Below are 22,874 nucleotides of genomic sequence, written 5' to 3' on the forward strand. Positions count from 1 at the left end.
TTTTCTGTCATGTTCGAAACTGCTGTGTGTGATGAAAAGTTATCACTGCGCACTGCCAAAAGAGCCCTTCTTCCAGCAGTGAAGCATGATGCTGTAAATGTGAAGATCTGGGGCTGATTTTCTTTTGTTGGACCTGGTCACACCATGATTTTTAAGGCCCATCAAGAAATTCTTAAACAAAAGGTAATGCTACCAGGCTTGGAGTTGAGGAAGGGGTGAAAAAAAGGATAATGTAACAAAGAAAATAATGACACGGATCATTCCTGGAGGAATGGCTGATGGAAAAGAATCGTTGCCCAGACAGTTCATGGCAGACATCCTTCCAGCCTCATTCAACTCGCAGGATTGTGCAAGCCAAATGCAACCCTCCAACAACTCACCGTACCGGACATTTAATTTATATAACTGGTGCAAAAAAGTGTCACAAGCTACCAATGAAGGTATATGTGAAATTATAATCAGACTAACTATTCCTAAAAGTTTATAGACGTTTGCTTAACCAGGTTTTTATGTGAACGTTTCTTTATGTCAGTGAATCAGAATATGTCAAGTGTTTCAAAAGAAAAGTGTGATATACTTTATGCTTCTGCTGCATGACTGTAAGAATAAAACAGTCGATTTAGATTGAAATGAGCCCCAACTCATTTTTATGACTCCCAACCTCGAAAGGGGAGTTTCCAAAGAGCGCTCGAATGGCGCATTACTCACCCTGACTGTGTCACTGATGTCCTGAGTTATATCATGTTCTCTGAGGAGGAGGCATCTGTTTCATTGTTTGGGCCAGACGGTGCCGCTTGTCAGGGGAATTTCTTCTCGACAGCACAGACCTGCCCGTGCTACAGATGGCTTATCTCACAGTAAATGATTCAGAAAACGACAATATGCCTCGGAACAGGCATAAGGTCATCTCCTTTAGCTAATGGAATGTCTTCCTTGGTTAGAGCCTGGACAGAGCACTTGTTGGGTATCTGTTTCACGGTGGCGATGTGAAGCTCTTTGTCAGCCGCTCGGGGATAGGTGGGCGTTTTAAATCCACTGGTAACACTCCTGATCCACTCATTTAAATAGTAAGCAGAACAAATAATGCTTTTCCAAACTGGAATTTAAGGTGCAGACATGACAGTGTAATTCCCGTACTTAACTAACCAGACTGATTCTCACTGCCGAAATCATAGCAGTCCAATTTCCTGAAAAATTATGTTTAAAGTTGTCAGCTTGGGCCCCGGAGCAAACGCTAAAGCCATTCCAGTGTTTCATGGTGTCAAAACACTGAATCGTTTATGCAAGTACAGACCTATAAAAAGGCAAGGGACTGTAAGTTAAGACCTACTGTAATATTCAGCAATTATCAGCCTGTCAGCTCAATGCACAAATGTCAGAGCGAATCAGGAGCCGCTGCCTCCCAGCTGAGTCGAACAGCTGTGAATAAGACATTAACAGACATCATCACATCACTGTAACCTGCTTGGTTTACTGTGAACCACTTTATGTCAGTCACGTAATGTACGTCAAATTAACTTGGCAAAAATCCTACAACCTACATGTAAAAAAAATTGGACGTCCAGCACTTTTTTCTTTTTTTTTTTAAATGAACACAAGCAGACAGCTGAATCTTCACAACGCCTTTCTCTTCCTCTCTAATGTGATTGTAGGCATGACGTAGAACATCAAAGACAAAATCTTATCTGACCCCTCTGTCCGCTCTTTGATACGGACATTAGAGCATCTGAGGCTCGTCCCTAGTGATCGTCGGCGTCTTTCTGTCCTGGGTTTGAAGATTAAAAAGAAGCTGACAGGGGCAAAGGGAAAGAAGTGTGATGTGGAGAGACAGATTTGTGGAGACATGAATAGCTTGCAGGTGTTTTTTTTTTTTTGAGTAAGAAGAGAAAGAGAGATGGATAGAGTGGGAGATTTGGATCTGTGACTTTCCCTCCACGCTGTCACTATGTTTTATGGCAGAAGAGGTGTTTGCGAAACCGGAGGTGCTGCATAGACGGGCCACGTGAAAAGGATAGTTTTAGTTTGCAGCCTGACTGCCGTCTGCTCACAACCAACATATCTAAAAAAGGAGAAGAAAAAACCAGAAGTGCTTCAGAAAAACAAACACATCTGAGTGCAGGGTTTGTGAAGGAGTAACAGTTTAGATAAAGAAAGGGCAGTCGAAGGAGAGCAGAACAACACAAGGCCTGAATAAATACACAAAGCTAAATTTGCAAAAAAGGTTTTAATTGGCATTGTTTTAATCATTCTTGGTTCAATTTACAGTTGTTTAATCATTCTCGTCAAAGGCAAACACATTTCGTGTGCTTGTCTTCAACATCGGTAAATGCTTTTCGCCCACGTCCCAAACCCCGTAACATAAACTAACATTACAGAAGAGCACATTCTCTCGTACGCACTTGCATATTCAGATCCTACAAATGACTCCTTTATGAGTACGAAATTCCTAAATGCCACATACTTGAAAAGCGCGGACAAACACATTCTACATACATACGCACAAATGTGCACACATATGCTTGTTTCGTTTTTTTTTTTTTCCTCCCCCTGCTCGCTCTCACGCGCACGCACGCACACAAACTCACACGCACTTGTACGCACGCACATTCCACAACCGGCATGTATTATAAATATACATTACGACGCACGCATCCCTCATTTCGCAAGCGCAACACTTTGAGATGCTGCCCCTCAATCGGCATGGCCTGCCACTGCATTCACAGTTGGTTTATGACATGCTCTTCAGCAACAAAATCTGGTAAGCAGTATCCGTTACATGAGAGTGGGGTTACTGCGCGTACGTCCCTACTGATTAGTCATGAACAATAACCTTCTCTTTGTGTCAGGCTGAGTTACATCGATTTATCTACACAAGCAAAAATGCTGCAGTAAAAAATTCACTGTAATAATAGAAAAAAAGAATAAGAATTTTAAAAAAAATGGCACGATAGCTTATTAAGCAAAGGCCTACAAATGCACGCTAATAAATTAGGTAAATAAATAGTTTAATGACAAAATAAATACATTTGAAAAATTAAATAAATTAAAAAAAGCACACATTGTAATCTGATTAAGCCTACGCTGTCCTGTATTACAATATAAAAAAGTGAACTTCTCTTTATTTGCACATTCACAAGTGTGTTTTTTTTTTAACGTCTTTATATATATTTTTTTAACAAAATGGCGGCAGCGTTACTTTGAGACTCAAAGCACAGTTTCTCCTCAGGCACCTGCCGCACTTTGGCGACTGTATGGGGTTGTTTCCAGGGTGACTGTGACTGCTGTTAATGGTCATCAGCACTGATTGGCTGTGGAAAAAGGAACAGACAGGGTTGTCTGGGATTAAAAGGGGACTTGCTGCTGTGAGAGTTTCTTTTTTTTTTCTAAGAACTGTAAATTAGTGACGTTCTGAATGACTGTGCTGATTGCAGCGAAAGGTTTGACATCCGGAAAATCTACGCCAAGTGCTGAAGGTAAATGCGTCAGAACAAAACACACATCTACCACGTCTAAGTGCCATCAAATTACTAGTCCAGGGTCTGTACTTTTCTAGGGTTGTTACAGTGTGAAGGCAGGAAATGCAGACAAAAGACTAGTTCTAAGAGGGCACTTGCTACCTTCTAAGAAATGCAGGCTTTGCATCTGTACCTATCACAAAGCTAGGGGTATTTTTTTGATGTCTGGTGAAAATGGATTTTTGAAAGGCTCGTGGATATATCACAAAGTCTTTCCCCTTTCTTGGACTGTTATTACCACCAGCTTCCTCACATCAGTGTTAAAACATTCTTCAATGTCCAGCGCAACAGCAGGAGTTCTCATCACGACTGATTATGTCCTGATAGTCTGGGTAAGATCAGTACAGATCCAGAGTCCATCTTGCTCATTACTACATCAAAGTTGGGTTTAATGCATCATCAGACTGGGCCTGTGGTCCAAGGACTAAAAAGCCGCTGCGGAGTCCAGGTTTCCAATCTTCTTCAAAGCTCAAAGTTGAAGAGAAAGCAGCTTAAATTCCTCCGGTGATTTGATATCCATGCTACAATAAGAGCGTGTAGTCTGCACCCAAGTTATTACAAGTCAGTTTTCTTACTCTCATCAGGCTTCGGAGCAGCGCAGAAGTCGGACTCTGAGTGTTGTTTTGGTCTCAACACCCGCAATAAAGGTGGTAGTGGTGTGATAATGATATCCAGCAACATGTAAGAAGCTACTTTCGGCCGCTCCCTTTTTCACAAGGGATAAGGCCACAGCCGGTAGCTCCGCATAATTGATTTGGCAGATTTTTACGCCGGATGCTCTTCCTGACACAACCCCGAAGGGATTTGCGTCTCCTCCTGGGATGCAACTGGGAATCTTTCGCTTGTTAGGTGAATGTGTAAACCCCTACACTATGGAGCACATGGAGTGTCAAAATACACTGGTGTAAATATGACAGCAAAAAAGGCCTCTTTTTTTAAAGTCCATTAAGCTAAGTTAAAGTTTGTTTTTGTTGTTTGTTTTTTTTTGTTGTTTTTTGTCGTGTTTTTTTTGTCTGTGTCCTTTTGATTGCGCTTCAGTTGCACCTTGACTCTGTGTGTTTCTGTCAGATTTCACGTAATCACAAACTTGGTGGATACAAAGCCCTTTGCAAAAGCCGGGTCCAGCTATGCATGAAGTGCCACTCGGCGACTGTTGCTAGGACAAAAGGACGGCAGACACGAGCAGCATTGCCACGGTGAGAAGAAGGCGGTCACGTGAGGGGCTGCTGCCACTGACGCTCTTCTCCAGCTTCGGGACTTCAGGGTTAAATTCATCTGGAGAGCAAAAACCACAAAAAGAGAAAACAAGAAAGTGAGAAAAGAGAGAGCAAGAATGTAAAACCGCGAGAGGGAAAATGTGTCAGACAGAAGACAGAAGGGAATAAACCATTACTACATTATTAATTAATCAATCTAAAGGCAGTATGTGATGCATTCAAATTGTGCCTTAACATATGCAGAGAAAGAGACATAATGCAATTACCAACAAACCACCAATCAGCTACATATGGCCATTTCCCCCCTGGGATGGAAAATTAAAAACATTTTTGTTTCTGATCTATTTCTTTTTGTGTGTGTGTGTGTGTGTGTGTATGTGTGTGTCTCTTCCTTTCCTCACACTAATGATGTTTTTATCCTGGAGGGATTTCAATCACACCAAATTACTATGGCCTTGCCATTGATTAGACACAACAGAACATTAGCTGGAGGGGAGAGACGGAGAAAGAGCCGGGAGAACACATTTTGTATTATTTGGTAAAAAGTGGATTACACTGAGTGATTATGTTCTGCCTCGACATAATGCTTCCCATTATATCTAGAGGGTTATTACAAATCAAAATAAACCAAAAGAAAGCAAACAAAGCTTTCACGTCCATCTGTCCTACAGCTGTAGGATGCCTGGGCTCGAAACCAGCTTCTCTATATAAAATAAACCCAATTATAGAAGAAATCTGCAATTACTTAATGACATCAGCACATTTTGGAAATGTAGGCTGTGTCTCATATCATGCTCATATATGCTTGCTTTGGGCACATAAGCATGAAGTGCTCTACAAGCTCCTGGATGGTGTAGTCAACATTTTCAAAAATTAGCCCCATAGTGGAAAGGGAGGGACCGGCAAACAATTTTTAGCTAGTAGAAAGAGGATACTACTGATAATACTAATGCTGCAGCACTGCAGAGACAAATCACACCTTTCATGTTTGGAAGAATTGTTCAGTGTTAGGCTGTCATCCTCAGTGTTCACAAAACACAGTAACTAGTGTGGCAGGTACAGTTCTGAGGTACATCCCTCATTTCTTTATATTTTGATAGGACAATAAGAAATCTGTGCAGCAATTTACTGAAACTTGCAAACATACAACAACTCGTGTACAAATGAAGTATGCAATCTCGTAAGAAAGTAAGCTTACTATGGATGGCATTGCCTTGGCCTCCAGTAGCATTGTGAGGAGCTTGGCGTTTCTCCTACATATTAAACAAATATGTAGGAGTGTCTTCTTCCATTTGCGCAATATCTCTAAAATTAGAAACATCCCATTTCAGAGTGACGCTGAAAAACTAGTTCATGCATTTATTGCTTCTAGGCTGGATTACTGTAATTCGTTATTATCAGTATGTCCTAAAAACTCCTTGAAAAGCGTTCAGTTGATCCAAAATGCTGCTGACAGGAACTGGAAAAAGAGAGCATATTTCTCCGTTATTGGCTTCTCTTAGTTGGCTCCCTGTTAAATCCAGAATCAAATCTAAAATCCTCCTCCTCACATACAAGGTCTTAAATAATCAGGCCCCATCTTATCTTAATGACCTTATAGTACCATATCACCCCATTAGAGCTCTTCGCTCTCAGACTGGGGGCTTACTTGTTGGTCTTAGAGTATTTAAAAGTAGAATGGGAGGCAGAGCCTTCAGTGGAACCAGCTTCCAATTTGGATTTGGGAGACAGACACTATCTCTACTTTTAAGATTAGACTCAGATTTTCCTTTTTGATAAAGCATATAGTTATAGCTGGAGCAGGAGACCCTGAATCTTCCTTTAGTTACGCTACAATAGGTCTAGGGTGCTGGGGAATTCCCATGATGCACTGAGTGTTTTTTCTTCACTGTGTGTACACCTCTGCACATTTAACTATTACTTATTATTAATCTTTGGCCCTCTTCCACAGCATGTCTTTGTCCCGTCTTCGTCCCCTCACCCCAATTGGTTGCAGCAGATAAACGCCTCTCACTTAGCCTGGCTATGCTGGGAATTTCTTTGGGTTAAAAAGGAGTTTTTCCTTCCCACAGAGTGTCACATGATCGTTACGGTTTTCTTTGATTTCTTTGTATTATTGTAGGGTCTTAAAAAATATAAAGGGGCTTGAGGTAAATAAATCAAATCGAATTTAATTAAAAATTGTAGTCTTCAGGAATAGTTCTCCAGGCTTTTTGAAGGACATTTAAAACTTGGATGTTGGTTGCGTTTTTTCTGTTTTCTGTCAAGATGATCCTACGTTGATTCAATAATATTGAAGTTCAGGCTCTGGGGAGGCCAAGCCATTCTTGCTTTTAACTGGATTGGCAGTGTGTTTGGGATCATTGCTGAAAAATAAAGCTGTTGGCAATCAGATGCTTTCCAGATGGTATTGCAAATTTTATGGTATCAAAATCTGATGATACTTTTCTGTGTTTATAACTCCATCAGTTTTGACAGGATCTTGAACACCACTGGCTGAAATGTATTACCAAATCATGACAGAGCTTCAACCGTGTTTTACAGATGGCTGTAGAGGCTCGTTGTTGTACCTGTCTCCTGAGAGCCTTTGTACACACTGATGAAGAGCTGAACTCAAAATTTCAAAACTCGTTGTCACTGATTTTTGTGTATAATAACAGACTTCTGCACAAGATTAAAGCATTAACAGTATCTGAAATACTAATACGAGTAAAGACATGGGCATTATATATATATGATACACTGATTTGACCTTATATGAAAAGTAGTTTAATGCAACATGTCTGCTTTGGTAGAAGAAAGATATTTATTTGACAAGCTTTGGCTGACAGACAACAAAACCAGTATGGTTATCAATTAAAATCCCCCCCCCTCTCTTTTATATTATTTTGTGATATAAAGCTCCAGTCTTCCATAAAATTAAACTGGCTTCAGTTACAAAAGCACAAAATTGAACAGGCAAAATGTTTTTCTCTCTTTTTTTTAAAAATCTTTTTCATTGCAACTTTAAATTCTTGTCTGAACTACCTACATGTAACAGCACTGGCACCTAATTACAAGAAAAAAACTAGATAGCTGGTGATAACAGAGAGAGATGGCAATCACCTTGCAGGTGATAAATGCATGGAATTCTGTTTTTGTTTTCTCTGAGAGTAAAGCGACCTCTCTCACTGCATGACTCCTGACCACGTCAAAGTTTCTCTTAAGTAACACGAGGCATCTGTCTGATGACGCACAACCCTGACATTAACACGGCAATGCATCAGGGTGAAGACAAACAAGGAACACTAAGTTAAGGCGCTGCCTCAGGTAAGACCCACAGGTCACCGCGAGGCCGCCACACCATGTGGATTGTCTCTCTAACAACATTTCAACAGTCTGAGGCACAGCGTACAGTTGGAGATGAGAAGACGAGACATCCTTTGCCTCCAGAAAAAGCCGAACGTTCCTTACCTTTACATAAGCAACTGCACAGTCTCTTCTCGAAAGTTGCTGTGCATGTGAACTGATTCTTACAGACTTGTTTGCGGGTGCCGTGAGCTTTGACAATCACCACCCCACACAATATGCACCTCTTCAAAACCCTTGCTATTTAGGGAGGACGGCATTGGAAGATGAATGTGGGGAACACTTCCTGCCTCGGGCCATAACAAGTTATCAAAGGTCCAGTGTTTGACATCTAACATCACAGTACAATTGTAGGATATAGTAATCAATTTCCAAGCGCACAATCCGGTGCAGTCTAGTGTGAAAGGGGGTATAACAACAGATGGGCATGCAGGGTAGCTCTCCTGTCCACGGTGAACCGCCTCAAGGCATTTACAGTGAGATAAGAAACAAAAGCAGTAGACTGTCGATGAGTGGAAAGAGGTTGTCTGGTCTGATAAATCCTCGTGCCAGCTATGCCACAATGATGCTAGACTTGCAGCGAGGCATAAACAACATGAGGCAATGGGCCCATCTTGCACGCCTACAGCTCTCCAGGTCAGTGGGGGAGGTGTAATACTGTGGAGGATATTAAAACGGCTTTCACTCGATCTAAATAACAGTCCACTGATTGTTGTTACCAATAAAACCGGGGGAGCAATTAGCACTCACTGACTAACATTGAGCACTGCTGTTATTGTGCACTAAAAGCTGACCATTGACTCCGTCAACTTAAACGTTGAGAGGTTATTAGGCTGGTTTCAGGCCTCTGAATGACTATCTACTACTTCAACTTGCATTTCAACCAGGTCCCGTGCGTAGGTCCAGCTGTGGATGCCATCTTCCTTGTATCTACATAAAGATAGCGGCAGAAATTAGGATCATATGAGACTGCAGTCATGTGAAAAAGAGCATTTTCACAGAGTTCTGTGCAATGCTCTAAAAACTAAGGAAAGGCTTACCACTGCCATCGGATTTAAGAGGATAAGTAGCAGCCAGGTGCTACTAATCAAATGCACTTAATTAACTCATCATTAGCAAGTGTGAGCACCTCTACACTTAAAAGCAGATGTTTTGGCAATTCGCAGGTCTGAAGCATTCAGGTGTGTGTTAACACAATGCCACAATCTTCCCAGGAGTGGACTTTCCACCCAATTCACTCCAAGGTCAAACTGTGCAATACTCAGAGAAAGTGCAAGAAACCCAAGAGCTACATCTTAGATTCTACAGGCCTCTGTGAGCATGTTAAATGTTAAAGTTCATGACAATACAATTAGAAAAAGACTAAACAGGTATAATTTTGTTTTTTCTCTAATAAGAACATGGCAGCACAGCTTTGCAAAGTTATATATGAAAAAACCGAGTGTAGATGTTTGGCCATAATACATAGCGCCACATTCAGTGAAAACTAAGCAGAGCATATCGGCAGAAAAACCTCATACCAACTGTCAACCACGGTGGTGTAGTGGTGATGATTTGGGCTTGTTTTACAGCCACAGTACCTGGGCACTTTGCAGTCCTTTAGTTTACCGAAAACTCCTCTCTATATTAAAGCATTCTAGAATCTCATGTGAAAACGAAAGCTTGTCCAGAACTGAGCCGTACAACAGGTCAACAGCAAATCTACAACAGAATGACAAAAAAAAAAACATGAAGGTCCTGCGATGACACAATCAAAATATAGATGCCAAACGGACTGAAATATTGTAGTAGGATCTTAAGAGATCTGTGGATAAAAAATGCCTGCAAACCTCAATGAAGGGAAGCAATGCTTTAAGGAAGAGTGGGCCAAGAAAGCAGCTACTTCATGTTACTGTCAGCTGTTATTAAAGGTGGTTCTGCAAGCTACTGAATCATGGGATGTAGCTGGTTTTTCACATGACTGCATAGAGTCATGTGAAAACCTTTTCAGATGACTGTACTCTTTAGTCACCATATGTCTCATCTTGTCACGAAAAACATTATGTCAGCTCTTACTAACAACCCAAAATTCAGCTGCCAGGTCAGCTGAAAATTTTGCCAGCACGATGTCCATATCACTAATTGTTTAGTTTGATTGGTTAGCGCAGTAGAGTGAAATGGCAGCCAGGTGTCTTTTTGTTCGGTGGCTACTAAAATACAACATCTGCTAACTTCACCAAGGTTTATGCAGTTAACTTACCAGACTTGATTAGAATGATGGACAGACTGCAAAAAAAAAGTGTTTGTTTGCACAACATTTTATGATTGATTTGAAGAAATTCTGCATATAAACAGAGACGGTGAAAAGAAGTAAATTTATGCGTGTGAATTATCCATTTCCAGTTGTATTTTCTTGTCCACCATCTAATTTATGTTCAAGCTTTTAGACCTCCTCTGCTGCTGCAGACACTCAGGTGGAAAGATTTTAAGAGCAGGTATGTCACAGTAGGAAAGATGAACAGAGCGTGCTATGGTTTTGCTATAGCAAACTTGAAACCTATGATTAATTCATGGAGGAAGAAGCAATACTGACACTGAATTCTCGTAGCACAATACTACGAGCAGCTTGCTGTAGGATTCGCTATCCATAATTAATGCTGAACACAGCTACATGCAGATGAGAGGTGAGTTGCAGGGGGGTTAAAAAGTAAATATCACAAAAATGGCAAATCAACTCATTTTACACTTAATTGCAGAGATCCATAAATGCTTTTTAATTGGGGAAAAAATGCAAGCGAAACAGACATTCTGACAGACTGTAAACAAGCCCACAGTGGGCTGTTTCATAAAACTGATTAGTAAGCACTGCTTGCATGCAGTCTGCAAATGGTATCAGCACTTCCTTTCACAAATTATAAAGTGTGATGAATGATCACCATGCACAGCCTGGGTCCTATTTTTATTGTTGCCCTTAATTTGACCTTCCGAGTAAGTTTGACTGGCCTGGGGGATTTGTTTACAGTCTGTACGTTTATCTTGCTTTTACTTGCCCTTTAACCACATCCGCCGAAATGGTGGGTAAAACTACAACAGCAGGATAGGATCTGCAACAGAAGAGACTCTCTGTTAAATAAGGAAAATGTGACGTAGAAATGAAGCTAATAATAAAGGAACGAGGATGAAGGCAGGCCTAAACACATGTGAGGGAGAGATGGAGAGATTTGTTGACGTTAAGCCAGTCCGTGGGTGGGTCTGGTCCTCAGGGTGAGTCACAGAGTGGGTGTCCAGCGGTCAGCTGAGCCAACGGGGCCATGAGTTGTTATAAGTGTGTGCGCATAGATCTGTATGTCCTGATTTTGTTATTTCTCCAAATGTATTCAGCAAAATGCATCACAACACCGTAGGCTATGATATTTTATGATTCCCTGCCAGTGTGCGTGTGTGTGCGCGTGTTTTTTTTTTTTATATTAAATTCTACGTAAGCTCGAGCCTGAGTTACTGCTGAGCAATTCGCCCACCACTGAGCTTTTCTTTCTTCCTCTGCCCCTTCTCTCTGCACTCCCCCTTCTCTGCTCCCACTCTGGTTTTATCTCTTTTTCTGCCTGTTTCTCTCACTCTGCCTTATCTATCCTTCTTTCTGTCAGACTTTCTCCTGCTGCATTTTCTCTTTCACTGCCTCCCTTCCCATCTTTTATCTGTCTGACTTTCTCTGTCTCACACTGTCTCTCCCTCAGTCTTTCTCTCTCTCTCTTCTGTTTTCTGCCTTTCCTCTTTCTGAAGGTACTCATTGCTGATGGCTCAAGAGCTCTTTTCATTCTATCTCAGTTGGTCTCAGTTTCCATCTCAGGCAGGTCACACTCTCTTAGCTCTCGTCACAGACTGCCTACAGCTCCGAGAAACAAGCATACTAAATGATTCCCGGCAAGAGGCTTTTGTTTGAGATGGGGATGGAGAAAGACAAAGAAAAATAGAGGGTTTATGTAACCACTCAGCTGCACAATTGACTTGCTCACTGACATGCTTTCTTCTTAGGTAAACATGGGCCTTTCATTTCTTACAAGACCTCTGCTGACCTTGGATTTCGCACAGAAGAAGAAAAATGGTGTTTCTTTGTGAATGTGCATGTGTGTGCGCGCCCGTGCCGAGCATTGTGGGAGTATTTTCTTCCTTGTTTTATAGATTGCCACATTTGAAGATTTCAAAACTCCTGAGTATTGTTTTAATTATTAACATACTAAACAAGACTAATAGTTGAAATGTAGGAACAGCCAGTCTCCCACTGGTTTGTGAAGTCCTGCTTTGGAGCCCAGATTATGCTTTTGATTCAAGGTCAGGTCTCACTGACAAACCATTGGCACTACACACTCATATAGACTTGTCAACATCAAGGTAGACTCGCCCTAAATTACATCCTGGTCTAAATATGACTGTGATTTACAAAATGAGCATCACCCTGTATTGAGTAAGACTTGTAACTAGTGACTGGGAGCTCATTCGATAAGTGTTTACTGGGGCCACAAATGAACTGAGAAGTAAAGTCATTTTCCTCATAGACTTCTATACAAATAATGACTGTTAAAAAGGGGAGTCTAACATACTCACATTTCTACAGCTGTTTTCTAGTCTTAATGACTGTGAAAGTGCTTTAAACTACACGTCACATTTTAGCCATACAGCACTTTATTATACAGTCTTCAAGCACTTCATCGACCTCATATCATTGGACAACTGCTTTTTCTTCTTTAAGCTGCCCCCTTTTAGGCCTTGCCACAGCGGATCCTCTGCCTCGATCTCATCCTTTCCCTTGCATGCTGCTCTGTCACACCACACTTTTTAATGTTCTCCTTCACTGCATCCATGAATCTCGTATTTGATCTTCCCATGTTCCTCCTGCCCAGAAGCTTCAGCATCTTTTGTTCAGTATATCCACTATTCCTCCTCTGCACATGTCCAGACCACCTCAGCCTTGCTTCTCTAACTTTTTCTCTAATCTGCTCAATCTGAGCCGATTCTCTGGTGTACTCTGACAATGAGCATTTTGTCATCTTCAACTCCAGGTCGATTTCCTGTCTCTTTGTCCACAAAGCACCCCTTACACTCATCTCCAACCACGCCACCCTGCCTGCACTCTCTTCTTCTTTAGCTCTCTTGTACACTGTCCACTTCTTTGGCTGGTTGACCCCAGGTGCATAAACTCATCCACCTTCACTACCTCTACTCCTTGCACTGGTCGACCTGTGTTCCTCCATGGCCAATTAGAAATCATTGGTTAACCAGCATGCAAGTCTTTGGACTGTAGGAGAATGCCAGAACCCACAGAGGAAACTTGCGTAGGCACAAGGAGATCATGCAAACTCGACATAGAAAAGTCCCGGCTGGAGTTCACACCGGTAATCTTCTCACTATGAGGAAACAGTGCTACCCACTCCACCACTGTACCCACCAGAATGGAAGTTTGAGACATTTACTTGGGTGTGGGAATGTTTATTTGTGTAGAAAATAACATTTTATGCCTCTGATTCATCACTTTTTTGCTAACACCTCCCTCTCTCTCTTCCCTTTCTACATTCGTTTTCTACCTCACTCAACCACCACTGTTTGCTCTTGTTCTCACTCCCACAGCTCCAAAATTGAATGTAGTGTTTACAAACAGTACCCAACAGCTTCTGTGGTATACCTTAAAGTAGGTAAACTGAATTTTACCAAATATCGTGAAAATGATTGTGAGATAAGACAGACTGGCCCAAAATGGTACAAGCAGGCTACTTGACCAGTCAGAAATGTTTAGCGCTGAAAGCCCGAGTTCTTGAACTGTCAGAAAATAATAACCCCTCCGCAGGGACGTCTTTGGTGGGTAAAATATCATCATATAATCACTGTGGTGGAAATACAGTGATTCACTCCAAACATTTCTTGGGAAAAGATGCTTATTGGCTTTATTTCTCGGACTAGGAGGCTACATCAATTTTTTTAAAATATAATACAATCTGTTAGACACAGGTTTTAAAGCCAATCTAAACTGCAAGAGAAAACAAAGGCAAAAATTTTATATATACTATCTAGAAAAAAGCATTGTGGGCTACACCTCATAATCTTTGAACTCAGGTGTGTTCAGTCCCGTTGTATAAAAATGAAGCACCGTGCCATGCAGGCTGGCTGCGAAGTGTCAGATTATGTCAAGTTACAAAGTGTGCAAGTGCAGAACTGCTGAGGTGCATAGCGCGTTAAAGTCACCAATACTCTGTGAATTCAATAACTGCAGAGCTCCAAACCTCCGCTGCCTTTAATATCAGCACATAAACTGTGCGCTGGGAACTTCATGGTATGGGTTTCCCTGGCTGAGCAGCTGCGTGCCAAGCATCAGGTGGCGTGATGTAAAGGACGTCACCCGTGGACTGGAGCAGCTCTGTGAAGTGACAACTCACCCGTCTCTATCTGGAAGTCTGCTGGATGACACTGGGTTTGATAAACACCAAGAGAAAGAAAGCTGCCTGTGTGCCAGTTGTAAAGTTAAGTGGAGGAGGGTTGTTTTTCTTAGGTTAGCCTGAGCCTTTGGTTCTAGTAAAAGAATAGCTTAATGCTTCAGCTTCCCAAGACATTTCAGACAATTCCATACTTTATGGGGACAGTTTCCCGTTTCGCAAAACAGCATCCATGGAGTTATCGAGTCTGGTGTGGAAGAACTTCACTGGACTGCACAGAACCCTTACCTCAGCCCTAACCCATTTTAACACCTTTGGGATGAACTTCAATGAATAATGAGAGCCAGGCTGTCTTGTCTAACATTGGTGTCTGACCTCAAATGCTCTTCTGGATGAATGAGTAAAAATTCACACAGACACTCCAAAATTTCATAGAGGGCTTTCCCAGGAAAAATGGAAGCTGTTAGAGCGGCAAGAGGGAGCCAACTCCATATTACTATCTGTGGATTCAGAATGGGATGTGCCCATACTTCTTGTCCATATAATTGTATTATAATTATTAATGTTATAATAATCAGAATTGTTCATTATGACAATCCCTCGTGCTTCTTGAATTAACAATGGCCACTGCACTTACCATAACTGTAAGGAGGTTTCCTGTTCATTAAGGGAGTTGTACTTACATTTAAATGCAACTTAAACTACAAGAGTTCTTAATAATCCAATACCAGTGCTTCTTTTTTTCTTTGTTCTACCTTTAGTTGTAATCTTTATGCCTCATTGTGTGCAACTCATTAAAATCATTTTCATGTACGATAACGTCAGGTCAGAGACTGCTGTGCAGCATCATGACTGAATTAATGCAGCAGATAGAGGAAACAATTAATCTTATAAAGACACTGATGAATGAACGCTATAATGAGGTCAGTACTGAGGCCATTTCCATTTTGGGTGTATTGGTTCAGTGCTTCCATGCCGCTTATTGCAATTATTTCGCTATCATAACCAATAGAAATGATGCTAACTAAACAGAAAAAAATAAGACCCAATTTGTAATAATAATTTGGCACACTCCTTTTTTATAGTATATAAGTAAATAGATAATTAGAGTGTATATATAAAAAAGCAGGTGCATGATAGTACTGTGGAATCCATAAGCTGCTGTGTGCACCGTCTTGCCCACATTGCACGATGAGCATCATAAGAGCAGAAAATTGAGGTTTTACCGATCAACCAGTTACGGCTTATGGATTTTCTTTCCCTGACCACAGATTTAAAAAATACTTGATTTGGGTTATTTTTTCACAATGATTGGTGCACAAATCACGCTTTGCAGAAACCAAATACGGAGCTACTGGTTCCTGTTCACTTTTGGCAACTTAAAGTCACTCACCAATGTTGTGTATTTTGATGTTTGGCCTGACTGTGTAATCGGGAGTCTGAATGGAGTCCTCGTCTGCCTGGGAGACTGAGAAACACATCACAGCCACACATAGACAGAGAGAAGGAACGAAAGGAGAGGAAGGAATGAAACGCAGAGAGACAGAGGCAGAGAGAGTGAGACACAGACAAGGAGAGAAGACACTCCATTAAAACGACAGCACTGCGAAACAAGGGGGGGAGTGAATTTTAGGCACCATTAAATTCTGCACAGTTACAGAAGAAGATGAAGGAGTCCGTGTACCCCTGCCACTGAAAAAGCATGAAGAAATCGCAGACTTTGAATCCCCATGTGAAAATTAAAACATTAAAAGCATTTGGAACAGAATTCATTATCACATTCAGTGTTCGTGCAGACATGGAATTAAACTCAGTCTGCGCAGGCAAATTAACCATGAATGAATGATGTTTGGGTTGTGTCTCTTCATCTTTGTGTATTTCTGCCTCTTTTCTTTAGCTAATATGTTTGTCTGTGTAAGCCTGTGACTGCGATACAGAGTTAGGTGGATGGAACAGCATTAACGGAGGACGCGCACAGAGGCTGGTAGCAATTTGCAGCTCATCAAGGATGTAAAGCATGTGTCATGAATATTCACATTTCTTTCTTATCTTAAATACTTGGAGGATTTAAGGTGGGACACACACACACACACACACACACACAGAATGAAAAGAAGGCAGCTGAAACCAGAAATGTTTTTTGATAGCAAGCTGTTAAATGACCTTGTTAAGCAAAGGTTGGAGCTGGTAAACTGGCTAAATGTGCTCATGCATGCACATCACAGCCATAAGAAACAGTTGACAGTTGACATTCTCCCATGTGTAGACGCATGTGCTCAAACTCCTACACACTCCTACGCACACAGATGCACCCAAACACACACACACACAGAAGCAAACAGAGGCGTGGTAGACGCATCAATAGATTAGCAGTGACAGTGGGATGGGGGTGGGGGGGGTTGGTGTTAAGGTGATGTGTACACAGGGGCTGACACTGGCCTGAGTGTGGGATGTATTAGTGCTGACAAGGTTAGAGGAAAGGGGGAGGCTTTCAGCGATGGGCTGCCTGATCAAAGGCCTGCAGGGAAGAGAGCAGGCTACCAGGGTAAAAATAACACACACACTACACCGTGCGGCAGGCTTTGGAGAGCAAGACAGAGAAAGAAGAGATAGTCAGAGAAGGAGAAGGAGGGGGTGGTCAAGAGAGCTGCGGGAGAGAGGTATGGGGAGTGACAGAGGAAGAGGAGGGCAGAGAGCTGGATCATGCAATTCAATCTATTTTTTTCTCTTTTACATCTTTTGTGTGTGTCACTTGCAGAGAGAGACAGCACATTACTGTAATAGCACCGAGACAGACAATAACATTAAGCCATCCATCTCAAAGCACTGCTTCGAGGTAAAATACGCCATCATCAAAACCCTGCCAAGACAGCACGAGGCAGAAAAGCCTCTCTCTGAGACAGGACTGTCAGATCTTAGTTTTTCTGTGTGTGTATGTGTGTGTCTTTGTCTCAGTTTCTCTCTGTGTTTGTGAGATACAAACAGATAGGAGGTGAGGGCAAATGAAGTGACACAGAAAGAGAGGAAATGGTATAAAATGAGCGGAGGAGACGTATACTAAGACTAAGGCAGATTTTTCTGGTCTCACCAGTGGAGCAGCAGACGAATACTCTCAGTCTCAGGCAGCTGTGACCGTGGTGGTGGTGCGTGGGCGTGGCTAAAACAGAGAGCAAACACACACAACACATGTCAAACTTGTGCCCTCTGCAGGCCGCACGATCCCCAGCAGCCGGCTGTGTAAACGGCAGAGCTGCAACTGAGCAACAGCCCGTCCTCAGCTGAACTTAGAATCTATTAGCAACACCCACGTACCATCAGTACATGTGCGTGGCAGCAGCTGAGGAAAAGCTCCTCATTATAATCTTAGATCAAAACAGTGAATGTGCAGCACCCTCAGTCTTTCGTGCAGGTGTTCGCAGGTCTGACTCACAGATGTAGTAGTACTCCTTGCCCACGTTGAACTCGTAGCCCAGGGAGAAGGCGCTGTAACGCTGGAACTTCTCTGAGAATTTGATGGGCGCATGGGGCGCATGGGGCCGGTTGCACTCCCAACGCTTGGAGCCCTTCTGGGTGTTGCAGGTGCGATAGCCGTGGTAGTCGACCATGTAGAGGATGTACTGCTCTGCTACGACACGCTCTAGCGTCCCACGCTGACTGGTGTTGTAGTGCGGGCAGTAGATGTCCAGGTAGTCGTTGACACTGACTTGCACCGTGTATCCCTCCCTTCGGAGGCTGACATAAAAACAAAGAGAGAAATAAGATGAATGCATTCAAAAAAGGCAGAAAGAAATGTGGGTAAGTGACTATGGAACCTCTCTAAACCTCTTTCACTATCTGTTAAAGGAATAGCTCAACATTCACAAATCACAGTCTAGGTAACATTTTCTTTTTAGCCAAAAAGCAGCCTGCACATATTTCCCTGGAAAAGAAAAACTCGTTTTTGGATAAGTGAGTTTTTGCAGAGCTTGTAGATGAAGTCTATTACACTGGTATCAATTTTCTCATTTAATATTCAGCCAGAAAGCAAATGAACATATTCCCCAGAAATGTCAAGTAGCTGTTCAGTAAATAAAACCTAATCTCAGTGAAAAATACCACCACGAGATGAAAAATTTTTTTTATGATCAACACTCTGGAAATGCAACGATGCAAAACAAAGCAGCAAAGATTTTACCAGACTAATAACCAATAAACTGTCAGTTAATTTCTGCTTCATAACTAACTGAGCAGCTGGTTAACAATTTCAACAGTATAGTTAACACAAATGTAATGCAATGAGGGCTTAAAGAGAGTTAATCCCCTCAGCGTTTTCTTCACACCTTGAACTATTACATCTTTCTCCTCCCTCTGCATATAAAAACACACATTTTCCCACCAAATGCCCGGTGGCAATTCCAGGGAATCGTGCTGAGAATCATAATCTGTACTCCTGTCTTTTCCCCAGAGCCAGCTTCGGGCCAGGTCAATGAGGTGGAAGGAGATTCTGTCAGCGGCGATGTATGCTCTGGCTGCTCTGGCTGCAGGGGACTCGGTCTACACAGTAAGCATGATGGAACAATGTCCCCTTTTAGCATAAATGAAATCCACTCTGAGGTTAAGAATATATATAAATATATGTGTGTGTGTGTGTGTGTCTTGTACAGTAACCCTTCAGTCGATTTAAAACAGAGGAACTGAACTGAACAACCTAAAGAGTGATGTAATAATGTCCCACACTGCCACCATGCTGTTACCAACACTGTTTGTAATGCTAAGTATACTTATTATGTAAATTACACAATCTGTAATTAGACAAAGTAGAAGTCATTAGAAGGGCTCCTGCAGGTGAGCTGATGAGATGGGAATTGTCCTAAGTTGCAGCGATGTGTAACCCACGCCAAGTGCCCGCAATGACTCATACTAACCATTAGGTGGTGGTATTGTGCTGTATTATATGGGCAAAGATCACCCTTCTTATTCTCTGCACCATTATTATTTGTTTCCTGTTGGTTGGCTTCTCTTTCTTACACATTATCTGCTTCACAAAAGAACGCACACTTTAACACTCTCATAACCACTCCTCACTGTGCATACATTATGCCAACACATGCACACACTGCTGCTGAGAGGATCACACTAACATGCACACGTGGTGTGCATGTTAGGTCAGGCACCCAGAGATATTTTTCATTCAATCCCAAAATGAAGATCAGAAATGTCAGACCCTTCTCTATTGCTTTCTTACTGTGCGGATCACTTTTTCTGGATCCTCTCGCCCACTCTGATAATATTTTCCCCTCCGTTTTCTCCCCTTTTCTTCATGTATACACACATGCTGAGGCAGATGAATATCAATTCTCTTAACCAGTGTTCTTTTTGGGCCATCAATCTTATCTGTGCTTTCTATCCCCACTGCTTAGATGTGAGATGACAGACTTTTGTCTTGCAGTGTTGCGGGAAGAGACAACACAGCTATGCTTCAAAGGGACTATATTTAGAGAGGGGGTTTGTGTGGTGGAGGAAGGGAGGAAGGTTGAGATGGTGAGGAGAATGGAGGGGTAGAGAGAGATAAAGAGGTACAATGGGCGTAGGATAGAGAGAATTTGAGGGAGACATGAGATGAAAGTGCAAGATAGAGGGTGTGCTGAATAAAAAATATGCATTCAGGAGAATCCTGGATGCAAGTTAAGTCAGGCGGACTCACCGTCACTGAAAAATAAGTGTGTGAGAAGACTTGAATGCAAGGAGGGAAGAAGATCCAGCGAGAGAGCATCTGTGCTTGAGTGCTCTATCATATTCATGGATGAAAGGCCACTGGATACTGCTGAGACAGTGCAGCAAATGCAGCAAACTAGTCTGCAAAAGCATTTGTTCTTGAGCATTTGCAGGTTGGAGAGATACATTTTTGAAAATATGCAAAACGGCTCAAGAGTCTTCTTAAATGTACAGCAATGTCTTATTGTCCCTTTCCATGTAGCTTGAATGTAAAAGCTGGACAAATTTAAATGCAAGGATAAGTTTCATCATTAATAATGTTTAGAAGAATCCAATGATTAACCAGCCTGTAAAACGGCAGCGAAAAATGACCATTACTATTTCATAAAGTTTTTGCTTTGAGCGTTTTTCCTGATGTATTACTTTAATAACTTTATCCAAATAGCGGCAGATCTGCTTTCCGCTTTTCGATGACTCATTTCAGCACTTGCATGAAGATGCGGCCCCGTTCTTTTCCTCCTTATTGTTTTGGTTAGCACCTACCCTAGCTACACAGCAGGAGGACTGTTTGTTCCAAAACTGGCCAGCAAATGAGGAAGCTTGGGAAGAAGAGAGGAAGAAGGGGAGGGGAAAATGACACGGTGGGAAAAACAGAAGGTAAGGTGGGGCAGAGGAGAAAACAAGGAGGAAAGGAGACTAAAAGGGTGAAGTGAGAAGACCAGGCTTGCTGATGGGTGAGAGGAGGCGGGGAGTCCCTCTAGGTGTATGCTGTTATATAAGCAGTCCATTTAGTGGCACAAGACAAAAAGGTTGCAGGCCAGAGAGGAATGGAGGGAGGAGAGGAAAAGAGAAGCGGAAAGAGGGGGTGAGAACAGATTTAATAACTTAAGGTAGGGGGAGGAAGAGGAAGGGTGAGGGGGGGGGAAATACTTCAAATGATGACAACAACAAAGAGTAAAGCACAGAGATGGAGGCAGTGGCCTAGACAGAGACACAGCACCCTCTGGGGATGGACATATATGTGGTAAAAGTGCATAAAAAAGACTGATGGATCTCATTCGCCTGTTGTCTCTCCTTCCCTGCACCCTTTATCCAAGTCGTTTCCTCCCTTTCCACTGTGCATTGTGTCTGCGGTGGTTTTGCTGTCTCATCACCATTTTCCTATGAGTGGGAGTGCACAGCTAGTTAGTATAAGCAGCACAAGCTGGTGAAGACTGCCAGGGGAGGAAAATAGCAGGGGAGAGATCGAGAGAGTGAGAGAGGAATGTGGGGGGGTTAAAAGAGAGAAAGAAGAAGAGAGGAAGAATGAGACAAAGACAGCACCATTGCACCTTTCACGTCTGTGCTAAAAAGAGCCTTAGGAGAATACTGGCAGTAATAAATAACAATGGTGAGGTAGCGCTACAGCGTGAGACACTTACAAACATACAGTGCGCAGAAACGGTGCATTTAGCACAGCCACAGGAAATCCACGACTGCTGCAGTAAAATGTAAAAGAAATCCTAAACAATCATATATCAGCAGCTTGGGGCAGTAAGGGATTACGAATTACAGTAGTGCAATTTCTTTGCCTGTATAAAGTTACACTAATTACACATTAAATTTTCAGTAACACTGTTACTTTGACATATTGTAGGCTTGCTCACAGCCTTATTGGAAGTTTTTTCCTGTCTGTGGGCAGGCTGTGGTAAATTGATGAGGGGGCTTGTCAAAAGTGGAAGGCGGCTAGCCTTTACCAAAAAAGAGAAAGTGCACCTCCTGCACTGGCTTGTTAACAAGGTACGTGTCCATTCAGGAGGCGCTCAGCTTTGTTCCAATTTGGAGAGTGTAAGAACTGTGAGCAGGAGGTTGGGACTTCTGGAGAGCTGTGTGTGGTCACTGAGGCTAGGCTAACTGCTGGACAGTCAGTTAATCCATCCAGATTTTGTGCCGCTTGTTAAAGGGGACGTTTTCTGCTTTTTTCCAGTTGCAGTTTTGGATTTACACGATTCTCAATTTAAGATATTCCTCATTCATTTAATACTGAGCTTTGATGTAACCCTTCAGTTCGGCTTTCTAATGATATAGGGACTCTCTCAAACAAAAAGAATGAACCGCAGATAACTGGTGCTGTCATCTCGAAATGACTGTATTAAGGATTTTCTCCATTTCTGACATCAGAATAAGCTGCTGAATAAGCTGCATCTGAAGTCTGACATTTTACACTGAGTTAAACTGAACAACATGATATTTAGTTAGCATTAAAAAATAATTTTAAAATAGCTGACATGTGCCTACATGGTGTTTTACACATTCAACTTTCAACACGGACACACACACACGCACACACACACACACACACACACACACACACACACACACACACACACACACACACACACACACACACACACACACATAAAACAAAAAAGAAAGAAATAGCCTCAGGGAGCCACAAGCTAATGTACTCCTGGTGTGGTTCTCAAGTCTAGATAAATGGAAGAGTTACTTCAAGAAAGTGCATCGATGTTAAATCTGTGTCAGATAAAACATGCGGATCCATCCACTGTGGTGACTCCATGGAAGGTCATATTATTATGAAATCTTATATAAAACTTAGAGAGAATAAAGTTTCAAGAAGGATTTTCGTACTTAGTAAAAGCAAAACCAATTGTGGACCACAAAAAACTCCACATTCTCTTCATTCACTGGTTTCACTG

The 22,874-nt window shown here is 42.0% G+C and overlaps 1 protein-coding gene across 4 annotated transcripts in view; it reads right to left on the reverse strand.

Annotated features, from left to right (window-relative positions):
* Positions 1–2,205: 2,205 nt before the first annotated feature.
* Positions 2,206–22,874, reverse strand: part of efna3a (ephrin-A3a) — a 78,857-nt gene continuing 58,188 nt past the window's right edge. The window contains exons 2-6 of one of the 4 annotated variants that reach the window (XM_076879301.1): positions 17,912–18,213; positions 17,570–17,638; positions 15,875–15,949; positions 5,931–6,037; positions 2,206–4,790 (exon numbers count right to left, since the gene is read on the reverse strand). In XM_076879301.1, coding sequence (XP_076735416.1) covers positions 4,641–4,790; positions 5,931–6,037; positions 15,875–15,949; positions 17,570–17,638; positions 17,912–18,213 — 703 coding nt within the window. In that variant the 3' untranslated portion in view covers positions 2,206–4,640. The other 3 variants (XM_004549064.3, XM_004549066.3, XM_004549065.3) reach the window with 3 other exon arrangements.

The sequence above is a fragment of the Maylandia zebra genome, linkage group LG22 (assembly GCF_041146795.1).
Source record: "Maylandia zebra isolate NMK-2024a linkage group LG22, Mzebra_GT3a, whole genome shotgun sequence".
Classification (NCBI taxonomy): domain Eukaryota; kingdom Metazoa; phylum Chordata; class Actinopteri; order Cichliformes; family Cichlidae; genus Maylandia; species Maylandia zebra.